This window comes from Petromyzon marinus, chromosome 49 (assembly GCF_048934315.1).
Source record: "Petromyzon marinus isolate PM22_M1 ecotype Great Lakes invasive population chromosome 49, UKy_Petmar_22M1.pri1.0, whole genome shotgun sequence".
In the NCBI taxonomy this organism is placed as follows: Eukaryota; Metazoa; Chordata; class Hyperoartia; order Petromyzontiformes; family Petromyzontidae; genus Petromyzon; species Petromyzon marinus.
The window spans coordinates 10777294-10802329 of record NC_133715.1 but is presented as its reverse complement, the minus strand read 5'-3'; the positions used below and the strand labels follow the sequence as shown (position 1 = coordinate 10802329).

The window sequence follows — 25036 nt, the reverse complement described above, 5'->3', positions numbered from 1 at the left end:
ACAAGTATGGGCACAGGGAAAACAAACATAACAGCAATTGAACAAATTAATCAGTGGATACAGAGCAAGACTTTAAGGAAATTCAGTGGCCCTTTTTGGAAAATGGGACATCACAAAAAAGCAGAACAAATATAACATGCAGTTTGCTTGAAACATATATAAGCAAATGCATTTACATATATAACTCTACATTAAATAAATGCAAATTCATTACAGTGTTGTATTAAGAATACAATCAATAAACAAATCGCAAGCTTTATAACATTTTGTTCAAGGTAGGTGAATCCTTCCAAGTGGCTTCAAGTTGCAATTTTTACATTGGTAGCACTCACCAAGTTAAACACATTGCATCATTATACGTTTAATGTTTAAGTACATTGGGTACAGATTAACCATTTGAATTTTCATTCATAATCTATATTTTGGAAAGAAAATCACAAACTGTACCTTTCCCCGAGTTTTTTTCTCGACAAAATATTGACATAGCTTAACGTGAAGAATAATTGCTTTAGTTGCACAAAAAACATACTGGCCCAGGCGTGTAGATAACTCGGATGCCTGTGCTGGATGGAGGAGCTTTCACTTTGAATCTGTGAAGATAGAAATGTTACTTTTTCATTTCTGGGTTTGCGCAATACAACTTCAAAGCCATCACCTTGGGTCTCGGGAGTGTATCAAAAGGGTCATTATAGGTACGATGCCATAGATTATGTAATAATTTCAATGAACTAGCCACATTCTATGAATCACACTCTGATTCTATATTTGGCATCACCATCATCAGCCAAGAACAATGCACAGTTGGATGAAGGCTTCCCCAATCAGTTGTCATCTCCCACGTGCTGCATTGTAACACTCCACCTGGACCCTACACACGAGTTGATTTCATCGCTCCATCTTCTCAATGGAGGTCCTCCTCGACAAGTTCCGTTCCTTTGATGCCGCTCCATCACAATTATATACTATGGGCCATCATCCCTTCTCCTGATGCATCCTGCCCAAGCCCACAACAGTTTGAATGATGTCTTTGACTTGTGTATGTTCTGTAATCCATGCTTGTTGATTATATTTCTAAATGTAATTCCAAGCATACCTCTCCATTCTTCTTTGTACAGTTTTTATACAAAAGAAATAAGTGTTAATGATCATGTTTTTTTTATAAGTCACAGCAGGCAACTGTAGCCAATCAAAATGGAGGATCACTCAATCAACCTTCTTGCCAAACTTGTTTAAATGCACCCTGGGTTCAAGGTTACAATCCTCAGTGCTCCAATAATGCCCTGTAGTGACACTGTCAGATGAATGCAGGGCCCTGTGCGCTGGTGTCATGACCAAAACTGATGAATCATCCATAATAACTTAATCGCACGATTGCCCCTTTATAAAAGCCCGTCCGAGCCTAGACGCCAATGCGTTGACGTAATAGCTGGCATAAGGGCAATGATGACACATTACATTATAATGGACGTACATGCGTGGATAAGAGATAATGACTCGCTGACCTGTGCTGCTCCGTGCCTACATTCTGGAGGCGGATGCGACGCACATTCGAGCTCCCTTGTCGTAGGGACCCAAAGTTGACACGCGTTGGAAGCAAAGTGAAGCCCTGCAAAAGTTCTGATCTTGCCAATGCTCCCACCTGTCATGGAAGAGTAATTATAGAATATCTCTGATGAGTTTTCAGGTTGTACCACATGTTGTTGGGCGTGATGTCGGACGTTTTGCTCCATGTGTTAGGTTTTTCATGAACTGAAGCTCCCAGCAGGTGCAGCGAAATGTAGGACATCATGCTGAACAACACACAGTATAACTTTAAAATACTTTGAAGAGCTACACAGCACAACCGCAGAAGAGTATGCAGGAATAATAAATACAGTATAACAATTTCAAAAGAATAACATATGCCTTAGAATAAATGTATACATCATACAGCTTTAAATGTGAATTATACAGGGTTCACCATTTACTACAATTCCTCATTTTATAAGCCATGCTCATTTGAAAATCCCCCATAAAAGAGCCACGTTTTTAGGCCTAACTTAAGACGAGACAAAAATGGGCATGACTCAGTTTGTGATGGAAGATGATTCCATAATTCTGAATGTATTAAAAAAAAACGCTGTCACCAGTACGAGTGTTGGTTGGCAGGCCTACCTGGAGTTGGCAGTCTATTGATCATTGTGTCCGAAATGGGTTCTATGGCGTACCCATTTACATTAGATAAGCGGATACAGGTCTATCAATTTCCTTCAACATCAATATAAAAAAACACAAGGTCAGTTGAATCTCCAAATCTACAAACCCTAAATTGTGGCAATCTATGTCACTAAAATTGCTACCTTCAGAGCACAAGATATTTTTACATTGTCAGCTTTATGTAAAGAAGGTTCTTAATAGAGGTTTACTTAGGTAGACATTGTCCTGATAATGTTATTATTGTTAATTTAAGATATTCCGATAAGTTATATCTTCAAAAATTATACTGTATACTCATCATGATCATTCGATGTCTTCAACTCTAAAACAGGAGAGTGAACAATTCTGAAATAAGTGACAATTTTACATTCTGTCTCGTACAGAAGATTACAAACGAGAGGGGGCCATTCGGTCTACCGAGCTCATTTGGCTGTTAGTAGCAGATCAATTCTAGGATCTTAACAAGGTACATCTTGAGGAGTGAATCAGCTTCCACAATGTGCGTGGGCTGTGTCTTACGGACTCCCACCACATCCAGCTGATGACGACGATGATGTCGACCACGACGATAATGATGACGATGAAGACGATTGTGGTGGTGGTGGTGGTGGTGACGATGACACTGACGATAATGATCTTTGGGATGAGACTGGGACACGCGAGCGACCTTCTCGTTGTGCACCGAACGTGGGCGTGAGGCGAGGACAGCGGCCGGGAGCCGCACACGCTCCCTGCGCGCCGAGCCTGTGACGTCCAGCGCGAGGCTCTTGGCATGGTGACGCGTGGCGTCGCGAGGGTGACGCTCGGCAACTGCTGGCACTGTCCTCAAGGAAATGCACAAGCACAAAAACGAAAACCATCACGTATAGTTTAGCATTTAAATGTAGTTTCCGTGTGTATGTTGAACTTATTTTTCACCGTAAGTAGCCAACCGTGCTAATTGGAGGTGTGAGGGAAGGACAACCAACTAAACATAGAAAGCAGCTCTAAAGAAATTCGTTTTCAATCTAGGTGATTTAAAAGTGCACAGCTCCGGTGGCTTCCTAATATCGGAAGGAAGAACATTCCAGACAGTCGCAAGAAGCGCCTCTGAAAGCGTGCGATGCACTGACCGTCTTTGGTCGATGGCCAGACAAAAGCCGCTGCGGGGATGACCAAAGTGAGTCCGCGTGATGATGGTTTATGCTCCTTGACGAGATCAGCGAGGTATTGTGGTTCATTTGTGCCAAGCACTTTGTGTGTAATGAGTACGACTTTAGAACTTATTATTTCAGCAACCGAAAGCCAATGCAGCTCGGCGAGCACGGACATAGTTGGATGTTTTAGCGTTTAAATTGAGTTTATCCTCGTGTGTATTGCATATTGCCAACACTGTATTGTTGTTGCACGCTGTATTTGGTCTCTAATCATTTCCTTACTGAGTGATTAGCTCAAACACCCCTGTGTTCTGGAACTTCAAGATATACTGCGGTATAAATAGTCAATGATGATGATGCCTCCTACAATGTGGTAATGAGTACATTAAGCACAACAGCGGGTATCTTTTTCACATACTTGACATTTTGTTTGTAATAAAAACAGATGGAAAAATATACATGTATAACCCTTTCGTCAATATACTGCTAGACGAGGGCCTCTGCACTCAATGTAGTTTGCGATAAATTATTTGACTAAACATCACCACACTGCCCAGTACGGCTTGGTGAATGCAGGCATCATAGGCGCTGCACTGCCCTCTGCTGCTCAACACATAGGCCTGTAATCTAAATGACAACTTGGGGTCACACATCCAAGGGCTATTCAGGTTCAACTCGCTTCGCTTCCGAGATCCAACTAGTTCTGGCACATCATAGGTAAATTCTGGGTAGCACTTATAAGGGTTAACATAAATGGGTATGCATTGGGGATTGAGAGTTCGGTTTGGTGTTCATGTTGAGATAGATGTATATGAACCTGCAGTTACAGGGCCATCTGTGTGGAGCTGTGTAGCTGTCCGGGGAGAACGCACGTGCTGGTGAATTGGGTACAAGCGAGCAAACTCAACTTGCCCTGTGGCTTGTGGGCCAGTGCTTCCTGTAAGCATATGAAAGGTAGGGTACCAACGCATATGCACGCACAAGTCATTTGTAGAAATATTACCAACAAAATCACAACACCAAAGATGAACTGCCAGTAATCCGGTATATGTCTTATTGTCTCTACATTTCACACTGCATGTGTATACGACTTAGGTGCCAAGTGCACTGGCTAAAATCCCATGCAAAGTGAGACCTATTGTTTAGCCAAACTCTCCCTACATGGATAATTTGTGTAACAAACCGTGTCTCTGGAGGGCATTTGAACAACATGCGTGTATCTTGGTTTATAATTCTGCCACGTTTAAAAAAAAATTGCATACTGTCCTAGTAATGATAAATTGGTGACATGTGATCCAAAAGTTGACATGGCCTAGCGTAGTGCATTCGCTGCTTGTTGCAGAAGTTTACAGTTCGAATCTAGCGGCTGCCCTGATTAATACTGCGGGTGTATTAACAATATAAATACATGCTATCTGCTGCACAATAGCTGTTAAATATCCTGTGACGTTTTGCTGAAAGTTTGGCAGGACCCTCCTGAAAAAGTCATGAGACTCAGTAATGACAGCACTTGATAGCGATGTTGTGCCTTAGATCAAACATACGGTACCTCCCAGTGAAGTTATTGGACTATCATCGTCTGTTTGTCTCTCATCACCATCTTCAGACGTGCAGTCTAAAGCGGGGGATGGCTTCCGGGGTGTGTGGGGCACCTCTTTACTCAGGGCCTCCAAGTCCATTGCCTGGCACATGATATAATACACAACATGAATACTGGGCATTTTGACAATAATCTCAAGCCAATGGGTATATCAAAAATATGATTAGGTGTGTAGGCCTAAAAGTAAATGTATTTGTTACTTACGACAGGTTCATCAAACCACCTTCATGGATGTGTGCTCTTCATTATTTTTTAAATAAGTGATGAAAGATATTTTATATATAGAGCAACTCATGGCACAATTTCTTTGCGTGTTATAAATTGGACTTATTATTATCCTCTTATGGATGAAGGCCGTCTGGATATCTTTTAAGTATCTAAAAACATATACGTGCTATACTCAATATCTGGAATAAAAATGTGCAAGAAAAAGTAACGAACTGACCAGGTCAGTGTATATAAAAGAAAATCACCACCGATTTAACATGATTCATGAGGCTCTAGATTACAGATGTATACCTGGCTGAGTAGAAAGGTTCGGCCAAGCTCTGAGCTGAAGTAGGGTGTGATAATTCTGTGTTTTAAGGCTTGGATGTCCTCCTTTGCTTGTTCCACCTCCTGCCTACGGAACACACAAAAACATTTCAGTGTTAAATACTCAACCTGGATCAGTGACTCTCTGGGCTTTTATCCGACTCATTAAACACTACCTTTCTTTTGCTATCTTCTCAGCCCACAGAGCCTGTGTTCTTTGGCTGGCCTCCTCCCTATGGAAGACAGAGAATAGAATGCATTAACCGCCACTTTTTTCAAAGTTTCTTGCTGTGGTTTTCACACCTGATGATGATTGCTTGTGTTGCAGTCGAAACGTCGTGAGAATTTTTATTTATTATTTTATTGTTTCCCTTCTATGTGACTTTACCGAAAGAACCAAGAATATAAGTAAAATGTAAATTAATTCCCGAAATAAAAGGTGTAAACGTTGTCATTATTTCCGCATCAACCTGCATTTGCATCACAGCCCACGGACGACCTGGAGGAGTGTCGCGGGCGGCTTGGTGGTGGTGTGGGGCCCGCACTCTGAGAACCACCGCATTATAAAATCCAAGCACTGTCTTAAAGCTTTCGTGACTGCAGGAATTAATATTACTCTTTGGGTCTCTCGGTAAAGTCACGTAGATAGGTTCAAAGAAAATAACAACAAGCAATTTATTGTTATTTTCCTTGAACCTATCTATGTGACTTTACCGAAAGACCCAAAGAATACAAGCACTGTCTTTCACTGATACATATGAAAGCATTTTTGCCACTGCCATTATTGTAATGATCCTCAACAACATCACATTGTTGTTATTATTACAGCATTTGATGGTAAAAGGTTAAGCTTTGCATATAGACGCAACAGTAAAGCCCAACTTACTGTAGATTGCAAATAATGGGGTAGAGCAGTAGTGCAATGGTTAGTGCACTCCACTGTAATTCTAGTGACTGGAGTCTGATTCCAGGCCTTGGCTAACATCAGTGGAGAGTGAAATCTGAACCGGCGCTGACCTCGCTCCACTAACATGAACTGACCAGACTTTTTTTTTTATAATTCACTATCCTGGTCGAGTATGGTCAACCAACCCCATAAACTGTAATGCCATGGGAAGGCCATCATCCAGCAGTAGAATGACTAATATCCGTAAAGTATTATTAATAATGATTATTATTCTGTACCTGTTTGGTTTTAATCCTGTTTCCTCTTGTTCTGCTTGAGCATCTGGAGGGAAGCTGGGAGGCTGTGTTGTGAAGGATTGCTCGTAAAGATCCGCTAACTCTGCTGCACAGGAAACATATGGCTCAACTTACACATGGGAAATTAGATCCAAACCATTCCACTATCGTCACTGGATCAATGATGAAATGACATTGAATTCACTTTACTTGAATCGCACAACTCTAATATACGGACTCACAATTCAATAATCAAATAATTTTGCGATGAACCAGATGGGCTGGGAAAGCCCTCCCTTCTGGCAGGGGCTCTGATAGCTGCATGCTCACCTCTCCTTTCATCTTCATTATAATATCTGGGGCTGTCTTCAGGCATAGACTGCAAGGTACAATGTCACATTCAATAATCGCTTTATTCAAAAGGAACAAAGGGAATGTGTGGTGTATTCAGAAGGGGATATTAATAATTTGAGAGAATATAGTGTTAAAATTACATGTCCACAAAAAACAATTACACATGCACATGTATTAATCATACACGAATAAAGGACATTATTACAAACAAACATCACCATGAACACAAACAACATAGAACCGCATATGAGAGTGTGGCTTTATTACTCCAAAATTAATTAGTGTATGTTTTTTAAATGTAATTTCAAGATCATAAAAAATATATATGAAGTATCTTTCAATAGTTGTACCCTATAGATTGTTTTGTATCATGTCTCCTTGTTTTTAATTTAACCACCTACAATGAATTAACATTTACTGTAAGATCATTGCTTTGGGAAAAAAAAACATTTAATGAAACCATTTACATTTACCCTTTTCTTGTAAGTGCAATATTACACTTCTGGAACATTTCTATTCTCACCCCTTAAATCATGCATCCATAGATTAATGAAATAATAAATAATTGGCAATGTGCAAATATAAAGGATCAACATTATTGGAGGATGCAAATTTAGGACAGATCTCAACGACAAAGCCATAGAAATTATAGTTTCAAATCATAACTAAAAGACCCACGATGATATTAATCATTAAGACGATGAGAGCTGACAATGATTATAAATGCACTTTTACCAGCACAAGTTTGAGAAGTTGGCTGATGTGGGTTTTCTCATCAGCCAAGCGAGGATCCTGAATCTTCATCTCCTCTCTCTGCTTTTCCCTCTGGAGCAGCTGCTCCAGATATTCCTGTTGACAGGTAGCCAGATTGCACACTCATTCACACCCATGAATGTGACTGACACAAATAGGCCACGTTGAAAATGGTACAGTATTTGCAATGAAACTTACTCAAGAGCAGATGGAAATGCAACACACACCGGTCATTTCTCTCTCGCTTTCCCTGAACAATGGCATTACCTTCAAGCACAACTGTAGCTTGCACCGCATTTCTGTCGTGACAGCCGGGTAACACAGCAGCTGCCTAGCCCGCAGAACGTCCGGACGTTTCTCCACGCATGGCGAGACCGCTGGCCTCACGTTCAACTCACAAGGACGGTCGATGGTCAAGCCACGACCTATGCACGTGCCGAATCGTGGCCCTGCCTTCTTTTCCTGTTGACGCACATGGATGTAGCACGCAAAAGTACATCGGTCATATGGCTGCGCTCATAAACCACAATTCTGAATGTTACAACTACTAGGTTTGGCTTGCATGGAAGGCTGATGTTCAAGGCATATTTAACTGTTTGGGAACGGGCATTTGCTACAAATATGGCACAGCTTAACTTTACAGGCATGAGCGTAGAAGGCAGATGGCTGGCTTAGAGCAGTAATTGTGATTTTAAGAATACTGAAAATACTCAAGCAACAAAACAATGGTTTAAGGAAACGAAAGCTTTCACATTAAAATTAAGCTACAATGATGTGATATACATCATGAATAGAACATTTTAAGGTCTCATTCAAGTTATTAAAAAAAGTATCAGGATTGATGTCTGCAATATATTATGTCCAATGTAGTTTAAAAAGCTGTTCGAAAAATAATTTGTAATATTGCAAAGACATTTTTCACAAGACCAAGCTAAAATGGGCCAAAACTGGGAGTTTTAATTAAGAAATGTTGTTTGTGCCTGCAACTACTTCTGGAGTAATTCATCTAGGTCACGATGAAGAAAGGCCATAAATAAATATTACAGCAAAAATAAAAACAAGTATAACTCATGACCAATGCAATAGGATACATAAATCTCTGTGGCAAATTAATTCATCAACTCACTTTCATTGAGAATATATAAAATATTTAGATCAAGGAAGAAGTCTGTTCTATTAAAAACACTAATTGTAAATAAATTGCACTGCTTTCATGAAAGCAACATAGCTCTCCTCCCATGGGCTGCTGTTGCTAATGACATTGGATAGCGTTGCTTCGAGACACGCTCAGTGTACAGTCAGAATGGAACATATTAAAATGTCGAGTGAAATGGCACTTCTACAATTCGTTAAGATGTCGAGTTCCAAGCAAAATACCTTTGGGTGGTACCAATCTCAATTGGTGGTCCTGAGCCAGTGATGTAAATTAAACATTCATATGGCAGGTACTATGCTCTCTATTAAACAACCACTTCTGTACTCTTAACGCCCTAACAGTTAATTCATACCAGTACGAACCAAACCAAATAAGCTGTTTCATATCTGCTCCAGAAGCCACCGAGAGCTTTCATGGTCACGAATGGTGATCACACTGCAACAACACCATCAACAACACCATCTGTACAAGTATAATCCCGACTGCTGGAAGAGGGCATCCGCACTCAGTGAGATCTGTAAGGATAATTTGACCGTACTTTGCCATGCTGATCAGTACGACTTCGTGAATGCAGGCAGCATAGACGTTGGAGTGACGTACAGAGCCACAATGGATTTTGCTGGACTGCCCTCTGCCACTCATGACTTATTCCCACAGCCTATAACAACTGTTTTGCATAGCAGTCACAAATACAAGCACTATCCAGGCTCATAACCCTGATGGGGCACATTACACGTGATTTGGTCATAGATAACAACACCATATATATTATTCTTATTAACATGATGATGTCATGTATGCTTGGCATCATCGTTAGTCCCCTGCTGCTGCTGCTGCTGCTGGGGCAATAACAACCCATGGGTGCTGAACTGCTGCCACAAAAGGCTGGCCCCGTTTACCGACGCAGTGAGAGAGAAGCCCAAGTGCATTTAGAGATGTCCGTGTGAAAACGTTCACCTCACGTGCTGGGAAGGTGCGCCACTGGCGAGACCTCAGACTCTGGGGAGTGATATCACTCTCTTGCTTCTGCAGCAGCCAGCGCTGCCTCACATCTTTCTCCACGGGGCTCAGCACAGTCACCCCTTGAACAGCTGTCCATTGAACAAGCATTGGTTATGAAGTCACAATGATTTACACAATGCGTGCTATCAAGCTCACGATCTGCATTCTTTGATTGTATGTCATACATAAGTTAGATCGTGTGCCTCCAAGTTCGTGATCAAACAAAGATTTGTCTGTTTTGCGAATTTTGCGTGCAAATTGTTACTGGTTATATTATTATTTTGATATTTTTTTAACAAAAATTACAGTGGATAGTAGTAATTTGTCATCCCTTGGATTTAATGTATATTTATATAATAAAAAGTATAAAAATATTGTTTCATTTTCCATGCGCACATTATTAGCTGCTTTAACCACATGCCAAAGTGCACACCACAACAATACCACATTCACGTTAATCTATTGTTTGCTTCATCTTGTAATTTTGCAATGCAAGTAAAATGTATACCACTTTGGTTGTTTATTCTCCCCTACCATGGCTGCATTCACTCTAAAGTAATTTTATCCAAAAATCCATTGCATTAATATTATATATCTACCTTGTTCTTACCTGGTTGAATACATCCAATGAAAATACTATAACTTCGAAACTTCTACCCATACATAAACATGGAAAACAAATTAACCTGGAGTCACATTCAAGGTCTCAAATCCATAGCATCTCATGAAACCTTCATGCATTTTTGTCTCAGAGCCATAACACCGTCACTAATAATGAGCAGCTCGCAACACTGCTCGTTCAAGGCTGGCCTGTTCCTCAGTGTAAGGTATGTAGTGTTGAATGCTGAATGTGCTCTAGTAGGTGCACACACACGCACCAGGGTGGTCTGGCAGGGTGTCTCTGATAACGGTGGTTATTGGATGACCTTCAGCCCAGGAGAGGAACCTCTCAGCATCCTCACGACGAATGAGCTCGGTCCCAGAACCATCGGCATGAATCGCAAACAGCCTGGCATCAGTAACGCATCAAAGAGCATGGCGTACAAACGAGGCTTACTTTCGGTTGGGTCTGTCTGTATAGGTCACCTGGAAAATATATCCAGACCCAGCACACCACGTTCAGTATACATTTCGCTATGGCTCTGACTATTAGTGTCATGTGCCACCTACTCCAGTCTACCAGAGATCCGGAATATATCCAGTGAGAAATTAAGACCTGCTTATAAACAACCACACAATGAACACAAATAAAAGACAAACAAAACAATGTAGGTGGTAAATGTATACAGTAAAAATACTCACAATGTAACTACAGCATTGAGTAGTACTAACAGGATAGTTAATTAACATTAAGCATTCGAAGCCAAGACATGTTAAAGTCTAATTAGAATGTGCCATTACACCTGGGTGTAAATTGTTCGATAATGGGTACAGCTGTCATGGAAGTACTGTGTTGAAGCTTTGCCATGCTTAGACCTGTTAGGCAAATGTACATAATACACTGCTTGGGCCAGCTAATCAGGAATGTTTTGGTGCGGAGTTCACAATAATTTAAAGTATAATCATTAAAGCTGATGGGTTATGTATTTTGTTCCACAACTTATCATATTCAATCGACTGCTAAACTGCATTCTTTACAAGAATGTAGGTTAATTTGCCTCCCATGCCAAATTAATTCTGTATCAAAATGAGCTTGCAGATGCTTTAACTAAGAGGGTAAATTCGTTAATTAATTTACTGATGAAGTAGAACATATTGAACGACAGTGCAATCTCCCTGATAAAATGTACCAAGTCCCAACGTATTTCTGCAGCGCCACATATCTATCGTAATCCTAGACACGGCCCTGCCAAGAGGGAATTCCCTGTGCCCCTGCACAGGGCTGTCGTCAGGCCCATGTGCATTAATCACCTTGGCGCGTGCGTGTCATAGCGTGCAGGTTTCTGCGCCTCGTCCCCATCCCCCCGTTCATCCTCAGCACCAGCACCAGCCGCCCCCGCGAGGGACGTTGAGGCCTCGCCATTGCACAGCACCTGTATTCAGGCCACACCGTGGTAAGGAAGGATGGCCCATAATATCAATAACGCCCTATAACAATCAATGTGATTTTTCACAAGAGACATCCATCTTATATATCGGCCCGAACGTTAGATTACGTCTCTATTAATCCTACTTTCGCCCAGACTACTGGGCTGATTTTATGAGCGACCGATCACTTGAGAAAAAGGGGGCACATTGCAGCAAAGGCTTTTAATGGTATTAAATACAGGACTACGAAATGGTAAACACATGCAGCATGCCTTTGTAAATACAATAGTCGAGACTCATATTTGGATATCTGTGTCTCTATGTTAATAGCGCTGTTGCATTGCAATTCAGTATGAAGAATATACTGTTATTTGAGTGATTATCACAAATCCCCGGTATTTCTCATAAGAGGTAAGAAGCTATATTGTCAAAGTAGCCACTCTTGTTATTGTGGATTCTACTCTGCTGCCAATGCTGTCTGGAACTCCCTCCACCTTGTTGTTCGCATTGTTCAAGTCCTTAAAGAAAACGTTTTCTCTTTTACTTACCATTGACTGCCTCCCCATGCAATTTATTTCATGCTATTATAACTACACTAAAGTCCCCTACTCCAAAAACTTGGCAGAACCCTCCTAAAGAGTCATGAGGCTAAGCGAGGCTTTCCTTGGCCAAGTAAGCGTAATAAAAAAATAAAATTGGATGCTTTGAAGATGACAAGACACCTGAAAGTGGTTGCCATACACATCCACAGCTTCACAGGCGAGTGGAGCCACATGGCGCAGGAAATACGTCCCAGGAGTCAACGCCGGGTCCCGTGTTCCAGGCAGGGAGTCCAGGGCTGGCGAGGAGACCCTGCCCGGGCTGTACCTGGCTTCTCCATCCGAGGCTATGAACAGGGATCCCTCGCCACCACTGGGACATAGCTGGACACACAGAGAAAGACATATATGTGTATATAGGGGATTTATAGATCTCCGAATTAATTTTTATCAGCGAGTTGAATATTGCAAAAATGGTGACTAAAAATCTTAGAGACCGTTAATAGATTTAATAATGTAGAAGCAAAGCTATTTGTTGGATACATGTAGATGCGTTGGTCTTAAAAAAATATCATATCTCCCCATTATTTTAGTGGGTATATAAATGGATCACCCCGTATAGTGTGTGTAAGTCCGATGTAGGTCTATATCAGAATCACAATATTTATTTATACTGCAAGAATCCGATGAGCTGTCTAGCTCTTTTTCACAGATGTCCAGTAGGGGCAGGTAAGAACGTTACAACAACAAACAATACAAAAACATGATAGTAGTGCAAAGTACCAGAAAGGTAAATAACCTAACCACACACAAATATAAACTAAACCATCCTCATCCTACCAGACAAATCCCACTGAGGCATGAACTTATTTTGAAAAGCAACCTGGCCACAAATGATAGCTCAACAAAGTGGCTTATTCTAGATTTGAAGTTTTCGTGACTGCAAGGATCCATACTCTTTGGTTCTTTCGGTAAAGTCACGTAGATGAAAAAAAAGAAAGAAATCACGACGTTTCGTAAGCAACACCCACCTGATGATGGAAGCTTGTGTTGCTTCCGAAACGTCGTATTTTATTTTTCATTTTTATTGTTATTTTTATTTTTGTACACCTCCGTGACTTTACCGAAAGAACCAAAGAGTAAAGTGGCTTATCATTTGAACATTTATAGCAGCAAATAAGACCCCTTGTGTAAGTTGTTATGTAAGTCACATTAATTATATGTATCTCAGTCTGTGGGTCTAATGTAAAGTCAAAATTCCCAATGTAAATATATGGGATGTATGCAAATCCAGGAGACATAATAAGATTTACATCATAATTATATAATTAAGGGGGTCCAATACACTCACATTAGCTCAGAGGCTAATATAGGACCCATATACTTATATGGGAACCATAGGATACTAGCCAGATGTGCACAAAGACTTAAATAAGTGCCATACGCTCACTTATAGCCAACAGACGTGCATATGGCACAATAGTTGCTTAATGCATCCAAATTGCTGTGTTTGCAAATGTGTGCAGTTGATGCAAAAAAATAAATTTGCTTTCAAACAAGTTATTTTTCTTTATTGGCATATTGATGTTAGTTATGAAGCATGGATTACATTTAAAAGCTTATAAATGAAACCAAATACTCTGTTACAGACACAACGCCTTGCATGGGGTATTTCTGAGAATGTTTTTAAATGTAGCCCAAGTCGTGAAATTAAATGTTCTTTATTGCATTCAAAGGTAAACAGAACATTATGCCATTTCTTAAAACCCTACGTGAGTTGTATTAAATCTTGTGGGGGTGCTAAATATTTACGGTGCATTCAAACTCACATCCGACTCAGTTACCTGATAGGTCCCATCAGGCTTTGCATGCAAGACTGTACCACTCCCAAACAGGGTTATGCAGCTGCCCTCGTCAGGCCTGCATTGCAAAGTGGGCAGTCCCACACTCTCCACTCTCACACACTTGACTCTCCTCACCGTCCTTACCATACCCTCACCTGCACACGACAGTCATGGGCTTAGACAAGAGTAAGCCTCGCTAGTTTCTGGCATGCATGCCAAAACTCGTGTTGTATTACAGCTACAGCTAAAGTGAGCAGATATGTTATCATTGGCACAAATGCAACAGTTATTGACCCACAAGACAGAATCAGACCACTTATGAATGCAAGTTATATGCTGCTGTATCACAAAAACAATGACTCAACAATGATTAACACTCACTCGCACTTTGAATGTTAATGTGGACACTTTGTAAAACACGTTTTGTAATGACTGCATTACAAGGCAAACGTAATTGTCAGATCAAATGCAAATGTCAGATTCGTGGAATCTAAATTCACCACACCCCACATGCATGAAGCAAGTAGTAAATACATATTTGCAGTTAATCAAGTAGACAATGTGTCGCAATTCCAATTAATTTATTTTAATGGATATTTTATTATTTACATTCCAAGCTCATGAAGAATGTTCGGGCTAAAGAGGACTAACCGGTTTCCTGTTCGTCGGAGTTGTGGTCCAAAATGTGGCGGTGGTATGTGGTGATGCGCGTGCCATCCACATGATCAGCTACGATCCTCCCGTCAGCATCCGTGACCGTTACCACCTTATCCTCCCGTGTTATCATGACCTGCGATATTTGCAACGTATGAGGAGTTCAAAGGAAAAATGAAGCAGACTCACACAAGTAACTTTGTTTTTAATGATACGCTTATGCAAAGCGTCAATGTTTGTATTTTGTAACAAGATCAATGTGTCGTTTCTGAAAATGTTGAACAATCCATCAACATTGATCGAAGAATATAAATTGTAAACTCATATCGATTTAATCATGAAATTAAACTTATACATTTGTAAAACTACACAACTTACTGCTCCTGTCTGTGGGTCCGTAGCCTTGTAAAAGCGCACCGGCTTGACTTCTAACCTCTCTCCCCCGCAGGTGCCAATGGTATGACCCAATGGAGTGGTTGTGAACCAAGTGCCTGTCTTGGGCTGCTCCACAGTTTCCAGAGGTGGGGGAGGTTCGGGTACATCTTGCTGAGAGTTGCCTCGCTTGGCAGTTGACTTGGTGAGAGACCTACCCACTTTTAAAAGGGCAAAATTCAGAGGTATGTACACGTGTAGAATAAGGGCTATAGTGTGAGCAGGGCAGAAACATCCAGTGTTGTACTGCATTTATATGTTCCCAACCTTCACCAACCTACACTGACCAGCCTGGTGAAGTGTGGTCAAATAATCCCACAACTCACACAGCATGGACAGGCCCTCATCCAGAAGTAGATTGACAAAGGTCAGTCATGTATGTATGTTGAACTTCTACCCACAAAAAGCAGTTCTAATGTAGAATACAATATATACATATATACGCATGTGGGACTACAGTGTGGGCAAATGCAAAATCGTTGTTACTAAGGTGCACATGTGCATGAATATTCATTGTAGCGTCATGTGAAAAGTTGCTATTAGACAACAAGTGGACAGACATGTGGTGTGCGGTGTGCGCACAGATTTCTCACCTCTTTTGTTACCACTGTCCCTGGGCACAATGTCTGGCGTCGGGGTCAGGTCGGGCTCCTCCTGCTTCTCCGGTTTTGCTACGGGCGGTGGGACCACTGGGCCTGAGTCAGGGCTGAAGCTCACTGATCCATCCGCAAACAGAACCTAGTGGCAGGGTCAAAAACACACATGCAAAATTCAATTTTTCATTCTATGACTTTTTAATAGCCCCTTTGCAACAGATTAACCAGTTTTCTCAGAAAAGCAAAAGTGCTCAAATGAAACTGGCCTGGCAATTAAATCAGTACATTAGTAAAACATATAGCATTAAAACTCATCAAAAATATGTGCGCATATGAATAATTACAGTGTGCTATTATTATTACAGTTGCTATTACAATAGATTGCATTATGTAGAGCCATGAGCTAGAAGCAACCCTGCTAAGTGTCAAGCTTAAATGGAATTGATATTATGCAGGTTGAATGGATTTGAAAAAATACACACTCAAAATATTGCTCTCTAAACAGGTTAAAAGCCCATTGAGATACACAAGGGAGATCTGGAAGTATGTAAACAAAATACAAGCAGAAAGGACAAAAAGATCAAAATAAAAAAAATCACTACAACATACAAATTATCCCCCACATAGACTGTTTCGGCCCAATGCTGTTTGACAGCATCTGTCATCGCCAGCACAACGCATGAGAGTGGTGTGATAAGAACCATGCCACCTCTGTACCCAACTGTTGATGTTTACACCCTGCACCATGTACTCGTTAAGGCGACATTGACCGAAGGGAGGCCCATGACAGACCTAGATACTACTTGGCAAGGATGTTACGTATAGCTAGGGGTCGAAATCAGGTTGCCGAAGCATAGTAGTACAGTGCGCAAACGACTACACCGCCGGTATTCGCCCCTATGTGACAGTGACATTACAACAGCACTTGTGCCAGGCTAGGTGCAACTTGAGGCCACATGAAGTGTCAAAGGCTTGCACGAAGGTCACGGGACAGGCCCAGGTGTTATTAGTTAACTGAGTGAGATGACTTGTAGATGCACAACTTGTGATCCCTACTGCACCAGTATAACACACTCGCACCAACAACGTGCACATATACTGTATGTCTAAAGAATATGAATTCCTGCAATCACGAATGCTTTAAGTCACGATTTAGAGACAACAGCAAGCCAATGAATGAGACGACACAAGACGGGATGAGATCCGATTAACCAAAGCATTTAGCAGGCAACATGTGCCACCTGTGTGGAGCCGTCAGAGATGCTTCTGACGACGGTGCCGTCGCTGGTGACGACTCGAGACAGCTCGTATGGGACACCCTGCACAGGGCGAGCTCCCAGGACCCCACTGAACCGCACCAGCAGTCGAGCGCCCGTCTCCCTGATGACACCTGCATGTGTGAGCAGCAGAAAACCTTGCGATGACATGAACTTCACGCTGCTTGTGTTGCATCCATAATCAATCAGCTACTATCAAGGCTTTAATTTCAGCTGGGTCTGTCTGGGTCGGCAACCTGGAAAATGATTGCACCTGGTTATACCACTTCTGGTGTACACCCTGATATGGCTGTGGGTATTAGTCGCGTGCCTATTCAAGTTTACCAATGACCCAGAAAATGTTCAGTAAGAAATGAAGACCCGGTTAGAATTGAAAGCTTTAAAAAAAACACAGAACCACTATGATGACATGAACTTCAAGCTACTTGTGTTGAAGCCATTTACAACATTAGTTGAACAATAAATCAGATGATTAAAATGAAACGCTCACATAAACACTGATAATCTAAATGCACAGGTTTCCTGCATAACCTTTTTACATGTTTTTTTAAACAATTAATGTTTTGTCTACAATTATAATTATGAATGTGTAAGTGTGATTGTGACTGGGAGTGCCTCATGTCACATATATTACCCTCACAATTTGACATTTAAAACAGTTAAACCCGTTTATTGGCTTAAAATGTCAACTTGAAACTTAGAAATCTCATAAAGCATGATTGGGCATGAGGCTATCCGCATCCTTCAGGATGTGTCTGCTACTTTTAAAACCACAAGCGTTGCACACACAATGACTTAACATTTAGCTAAATAAAGATTTCCGTTGCACAAAACAATATAAAACAAACTTAATAAATGAGTTGAATGAGAAACACGGCTTGGAACAATAATTACATAGGCCCATGCGTGTTACTCAACTATTGGGTCAGACACAATTAATCAAGCTGCTGAAGTTGGTGAGTGTTTGAATTAATGCAAAATAATAGAGTTAAGTTGATGTTGCAACTGCAACCATGTACCCGGCTGGGTCTAACACAGTTGAAAGCACCAAACTGTGGTTCAATTGCACCAGCTCAGCTTACTAAACTTTCATTTTAGCAGGTAATGCCCACTGAGCTATATAGCTCTTTTTCAAAAGCAACCTGGCCACAAATGATAGCTCAACAAAGTGGCTTATCACGTGCATATTTATTTATCTAAGCACATGTTTCTAAATGTGGAGGAAAAAAACGGAGGACCCGGAAAAAAATCCACGCGGCCACGGGGAGAAAGAGATTAAAACGCCAAATATACAGAAATCAGGGTGGGGGTCGAACACACGATCTCCTGTATACCAGGTGAGGTATTTAACATCTCTCCACCATGGCACCCCTCTCACCATCGTGGCGCCCCTAGGCACATAAGCTTCAAGGTTAGTTACCTATGGATGTGTCTGTGTATATGTGCATGGACAGCCCATTGGGACAGGACATGCTGAGAGCCAGGGTGGATGGAGAGGAGAGTTTTTCCTCGACCCGCTCCACTTGTGATGGCTCTTGCTTAGCCTGCTCCGGCAGTTTCTGCAACAAAATACATTTCACATTCAACGATAAATTCATTCCTTCTACTTTAGTTCTTTCGGTAAAGTCACGTGGAATGAGAATAAAATAATAAAATAACACAATAAAATTCTCACGACGTTTCGGCCACAACACAAGTGGCCTTGTTCAGGTGAAAGGAACAAACCTGTCGGACGACAGAGCTTCATTGAAGCTGTCGTCCCATTGAAGCTCTGTCATTGGTTGCATTAAGTTTGATTTTGGTACCACGCAGTGGGTTGAAAACCACAAAATATTGCGTTCATGGACCATTTTTAGGAAGGTTTGATATTTTGTACTTGCCCACTAAGCAGCAGGCTCAGTTTGAACAAAAGCGTAACGTTACACCATGCGATGTTAACAGCTATGCCACCCGGCATAGCTGCAATTGTGTGTCTATGGCTATGGTGCTGATTTATAACAAGATTGATAATATTTATAATAAAAACCTTGTCCACCACAGCTGGCGTCTCGCAAGGCTGTGGCGGAGCTGGGGAGGACACCGTCCGCTTGCGACCAGCCCTGGCTGACTTGGGCGACTTGGGCGACTTGCTGCGTTTGTCCACACCAGCCAGAGGGGACGTAGGATTGGCACTGGGAAGTGGAGTTGGAGCCATTGCCGAAGGGATGCTCAGTGCAACTACCAAACCTGGGTCTTCTTTGGCTGAGTAAAATGAGGTAACAACAAATATAATTGCACATATACTGTTCAGTAGATTTGGTTAAAATATTCACAACCCATTCAGGTACCTCACTTACTTGCTTTGCTCTTTCCACCAGGGCCATGACTGCTAAAAGACAGGGTAATTCCATCCGATAAAGTGGCAGTGAAGGAGCCAAAACTCCCTTCGCATCCATGTGGAAACCCTGTAAACGCAGATGCAAATTTATTGTCAGAAATAAGCTATAGATATTTATGTATGTTGAACTTCTTTCGCACTGTACGTAGCCAACCGTGTTAATCGGAGGTGCGGGGGAAAGACAACAAACTCAACACAAAAAGCCGTTCTAAAGAAATTCGTTTTCAATCTATATTTAAAAGTGCATAACTCCAGTGACTTCCTGAAATCGGAAGGAAGAGCGTTTCAGATGGCCGCAGAAGCGCATTTGTTTCAATGTGCGCAATGCGGTGACCATCTTTGTTTGATGGCTAGCCAAAAGCCGCTGCGAGAATGACTGGAGTTCGTGTGATGATTTATGCTCCTTGACAAGATCAGCAAGGTATTTAAAGATAACTTCAGCACAAATTACTCCCATTGCACATTATAAATCTTAAGTGTTTTAAAATTACAACACTTTTAATTGTAAGTGTTGCAATGAATATGTGCACATCATAAACCTTTCTTCTCCAGGTTCTGGTGTTTGTCGTTGCAAAGCCCTCCTGTGACCACCTCCGGTGTTACCCTGCAAGCCTCCTCGTGGCCATCAGATACCAGCACTGCATTTAGCCGGTGAACCAGAAAGCGGTGGCCGTCCTTCTGCACACAGACACGCACGCTTGTGCAACCTGCATACGCACGAAGTTCACCAGAGTTCATAGCGCTTCCACGGCAAGCAATGATAAATAGACGACATGCTGTGACTAAACCGGCTTAAGCACGACCGGATAAATTAACGACATGAAAGATGGGAAGAGGGAAGATGGTCATTGAACTATTGAGGACAAAACACGTCATGCTTATTGGGAAAGAATACAAGTCGGAATGGACCCAGATATTAAGCAGCAAAGTGGCAGTGTCTGGTAGACTAAACTGGAGTGTGATTGAGGTAAGTGAAGTTACAAATCGGATTACTTAATAGAAGAGTTCACGTTTTGGAAAAAAAAATACCCGGTAGGAATTCAAAATGGAATTCCGAGTAGACCAGTTAAATTACTCTCCTAAAGGCATGAAACTGATTACACATTCAATACCTAGCTTCCATTGTAATTGGTAGTCGGTAACTGATTATGTTTTTTAAGTAACCTTCTTGCATCGCACACCAGTGTGCTGTGCACACACCTTGTATGAACTGCGTGGTCTCCACACGAATGATGCCTCCATCACTTGGGTAAAGGCTGATTGTTTTGCCATAAACCTGAACCAATTTTCCATCCATGTCATAGCCCAGCAACTGATAAAACAAAAACATAAAAAAGTCTCATAAATCAATGAAGTCAGGCACAGAATAGTGGGCTTATGCACTGCAGGTGTTGTATATTATGCTGCTAGCATGCACGTTATTCAGTGACTGCGGACGAAGAACAGTAAGCAATGACATAAAAATGCAATGTCTCCTTTTATTTATTTAGTATAGCTACATCATGTCCCTATAGTACTAACGTGTATTAATACAAAGTATTTTAATATAACCAAATAGCTTGATTAACCCGTGTGGTTTGTATAAATAAATAAAAAACAATACACAACTCATCGTGAAATGCATTTATCCACCTACATTTATTAAACTTTTAGTTAATTCAGAAAAAGGGTTTTATCATTTATTTTATTATTTTGCCGTTTCTTAGTTTCCCGAGTTATTAATTAATATGCCGTGTGTCTGCTGCGCCTTGTACAGTGCTTTGAAATCCTCGATAAAGGCATTTTATACATGGAATTATGTTTATAAATTGCTTTTGTATATATTAATTTATTTGTAAGTCTAGAATCGTCCGGTTACACTGTGGCAAATATTAATGTAAATCTTCTCCTTACACGATGTATTGCCTCGTATTTTCCATTAGTGGACAGAAATATAATATTCTTATTGGTTATTCACTACTAATCAAAAGAATATGTAATGTGTTCATTTAATTAAATGTATAATTTCACCATTCATTCTGTAACAGAAATATGACATTGGTGGTGCAAGCCTATAATCTTGCACTTTGGATATAAGAGGTGGTGGATAACACAAGTGTCAAATTCTAAAACCCACTGGGATGTGAGGTGTCCAGAAGGCAAATGGATTCATAAACCTATCTATGACCTTGAAGTATTGTCCCCTTAAATGCATAAAATGTCTCTATGTAATCCAGTTTCCTCCCACATGCCAAATGTTAATCAATCAAATTGGCCAAGCACACTTTTGCTAAAAGAATGTAAGACTCAGTAAGGCTTTCATGACCAAATAACCCACATCCTCACGATATATGGAAGCCCTCGTCCAACAGCAGATACATGTACTGTATATATGTATAACATGTCCGGGTATATCTTACCATTTAATACTTAAGGATACATCAGTGCTAAATTTGTACACATGTAACATGCTATATATTAAACACAAACAGCTGTCTCATTCTTCTCAATTAACAGTCACTAAATATGCAAAGGAAATACAAAAATATTTCTACATGGATCAATATGTTGACACATGCCATATACTATAGGTATCTTTCCTTGACAATACATACTTCCATGTGAATAATTGTATTTGTTTAACTGCATTAACCTTCATGGCATATGCTGAACCTTTTGAAGAATTGCCATCAACCAAAGCGGCTGCGCGGTTTCCGCTCAAGGCACGTACCGGGTCCCGCTGCCGAGGAGCGTCAGGTGGCGTCCGGGGCCGTGGGGTCTCAGCAGGTTGCGCGGCCTCCTTCTTCGCCTCCTCCTTCTGCCGGGGGGAGCGCTTGGAGGCGGAACGCGGCGGAGAAGATGCCGCCGACTTGCTCCTCGCCGAGCTGCGCCGCCCGCCGGGAGACTTGTCGTCCTTGTGCGCCTTGCCGGGCGACTTGTCCCTTTTACCGCCGCCTTTCTTGGCCGCCCTCACCCTCTCCGCCTCCTCGGCATCTTGACGAGCCCTCTCGCGCTCCTCCTTCCACGACTATGCATTTGTGAGGTCCAGGAATCGGTTGAACCACTCAGTTTCTCAAACGTACGAACCCTTCCCCCCCCACACAGGTTCCAGGGCCGAATGAACGCAGGGACTAAAGTCCTTGATCCAGGTCAGAATCAGAATTTTTATTTATCCTGCGATTAGCATGGTTGGCTATGTATGGTCCAAAAGAAGTTCAACATACATATAAGATAAGATACATACAAGATAAGATACATACGGATAAGATGAGCTATGAAGCTCTTTTTCATAGATGTCCAGTAGGGATGGGTCAACAAACAATACAAAAAACGATTGCAGTGCAAAGTATAGGAAAGCTAAGCAAATCACTCAAATAAATACATAAAATAGATAAAGTATATAAGTACAAATTGTAAAAGTACATACATTCCAGCTGATTATTCAATATATGCAAGCTTTGGCAAGGCATCAAAATAACAACAGTCCCAGACCACACACAGCAAGGCAATAAGGCAATCATTAAAATTGCACATTAAAATGTAACTATTAATACAAATCACATTTGCAAACATAGTTGTATCCAGCACTCACCTTCTGCTTTAGGACATTTTTTTGAATGAAGTTTTTCGTCGAAGATTTAGGCCCTCGGATTGTAATGGTTATAATACAGCACATTTAAAAACTAGAAGTGAAATAACCAAGGTAATAACAATGGAGTGTTGGGCATCAGGCATGGGTGGTGTGAAGGGAAGGAATTGAATATATAAAGAGGAACGCCCAAAAATAAACAACCCCAGGCCCCTACTCAATGTAATCCAGCCTTAGTAGGCCCAAATGGTTGGCACTTGCCAATTATCTTTTTTTTTTGTGAAAAAATAGATAGTTTATTATCTAAGCATGTGATCAGATACATATGAAGTTATTTTATTTTAGCCACATATTCTCAATTGTGGAGGAGAGGTGGTGCGGTAGTTGGTGCACTATGCTATGAACCCGGCCACACAACTTTGATTCCCAGCCACAGACAATATCAGTGGGTGAGTGATATCTGACTAGTCCTGGTCCCTCTTTCATCAACCCACACTGACAAGCATGGTGAAGCATGGTCAAACAACCCGGGCGGGCCTTCATACAGGAGTGGATTGACAAATAGCACCTCCAATTAGCATGGTTGGCTACATACTGTGCGAAAGAAGTTCAACGTACATACATACAATAGGGTATGAATTATTATTATTAGTGATATGCCAATGTCACCCTCATTTCACTGCTGTGCACTAAAAAGAAATGTTTTCATCGGAGTGTGCACACAGTACCTTTAAGGAGCCCTCGCGAACAAAGGAGCTGCTGTATTTGGGAGGGGGTGGAGGCTCCTCTGCTTTATCAGCCTTCACGGCTGCACTGCCTTTTCTGCCTGATAAGAACATATAAAAAAAACACGTAGATAGAATACTACTTAAATGGGTGGAGCAGTTCAATTCCCACCCACAGCAAAAATCAGTGGTGATATCTAAACTGGTGCTGTGTACCCCAACTTGCAATGACCACCGTGCTAAAGTATGGTACAACAACCCCCGAAACGAAAACTTTGCATGAGGCTGCCTTCATCCTTCATCCAGCAGTGGATTGACAAGTGGTTGAAAATAATTCATATTTACTGTCTCATGGAGACATTTTTCAGGTCACCGATCCTGCATAAAAGCGGTGTCGTGTTGTCACAGCTTCTGATTGCACTCACTGCGAGGTGGAGACCTCTCCTTTGACTTCTTCCTTCCGCTGTCAGGCTTGGACTTAGAGGTGGGAGTGGCAGGAACTGGGAGGCTCATGGCCTTAGCCTTCGGCGCAATGGGTCCCATTGTGTTCTCCTGGCCCCGCAGCCAGTCCGTGAGTAATTCAGCAACGTGCTCCAGGTAGTCCCTGTGAGTGGTGAGTGAGCGGCAATGGAAAATTAATAGTCGACAGTGGGACTCTATTCACCAAGCTAAAACCGTGAACCACATAATTTTTTCCACAGCATTCAGATAGTTATCAAGCAACTGTTGTAGCCATCCCCACTGGCTCACCAATATATTCATCTGCAATGAACATTATAAGGCGTTAATCAATTCCTGACTATACGAACAAGCGTAAGAGCTATATGGCATCAATAAATTTGCAATGCACCTGTGATCGTGCTTAAAATATTATGTCTCCTATAAGAATCAATACCGAGTGAAGGTCCACTTAGAATCAATCGCTATGTGAATTTTAATAACAGCTCTGATGAGTGCATCAGCACGCTGCTGTTAGCAGTCAACGTACATGTGTTTATTGTTTTATTGTAGAAGCTAACACGCATGTAAACGTGATAATATTGAGTGAGCAGTGCTGTTACCAATGGTGTTAAGAGTTTCATT

At 41.4% G+C, this 25036-nt stretch overlaps 1 protein-coding gene across 3 annotated transcripts in view; it reads right to left on the bottom strand.

Annotated features, from left to right (window-relative positions):
- Window positions 1–25036, bottom strand: part of SPAG17 (sperm associated antigen 17) — a 48082-nt gene that overhangs the window by 1554 nt on the left and 21492 nt on the right. For 2 of the 3 annotated variants that reach the window (XM_032972878.2, XM_032972880.2), the window contains exons 18-45: window positions 24379–24557; window positions 23957–24054; window positions 22371–22667; window positions 20861–20972; window positions 20200–20367; window positions 19620–19727; window positions 19310–19524; window positions 18704–18842; window positions 17248–17396; window positions 16004–16148; window positions 15357–15571; window positions 14976–15114; window positions 14325–14479; window positions 12664–12864; window positions 11825–11946; window positions 10792–10922; window positions 9869–10002; window positions 8023–8217; window positions 7738–7851; window positions 6979–7027; window positions 6652–6754; window positions 5643–5699; window positions 5452–5554; window positions 4882–5014; window positions 4150–4269; window positions 2864–3015; window positions 1503–1639; window positions 530–590 (exon numbers count right to left, since the gene is read on the bottom strand). In XM_032972878.2, coding sequence (XP_032828769.2) covers window positions 530–590; window positions 1503–1639; window positions 2864–3015; window positions 4150–4269; window positions 4882–5014; window positions 5452–5554; window positions 5643–5699; window positions 6652–6754; window positions 6979–7027; window positions 7738–7851; window positions 8023–8217; window positions 9869–10002; window positions 10792–10922; window positions 11825–11946; window positions 12664–12864; window positions 14325–14479; window positions 14976–15114; window positions 15357–15571; window positions 16004–16148; window positions 17248–17396; window positions 18704–18842; window positions 19310–19524; window positions 19620–19727; window positions 20200–20367; window positions 20861–20972; window positions 22371–22667; window positions 23957–24054; window positions 24379–24557 — 3931 coding nt within the window. The remainder of the gene's footprint in view (window positions 1–529; window positions 591–1502; window positions 1640–2863; window positions 3016–4149; window positions 4270–4881; window positions 5015–5451; window positions 5555–5642; window positions 5700–6651; window positions 6755–6978; window positions 7028–7737; window positions 7852–8022; window positions 8218–9868; window positions 10003–10791; window positions 10923–11824; window positions 11947–12663; window positions 12865–14324; window positions 14480–14975; window positions 15115–15356; window positions 15572–16003; window positions 16149–17247; window positions 17397–18703; window positions 18843–19309; window positions 19525–19619; window positions 19728–20199; window positions 20368–20860; window positions 20973–22370; window positions 22668–23956; window positions 24055–24378; window positions 24558–25036) is intronic. The other variant, XM_032972879.2, reaches the window with a different exon arrangement.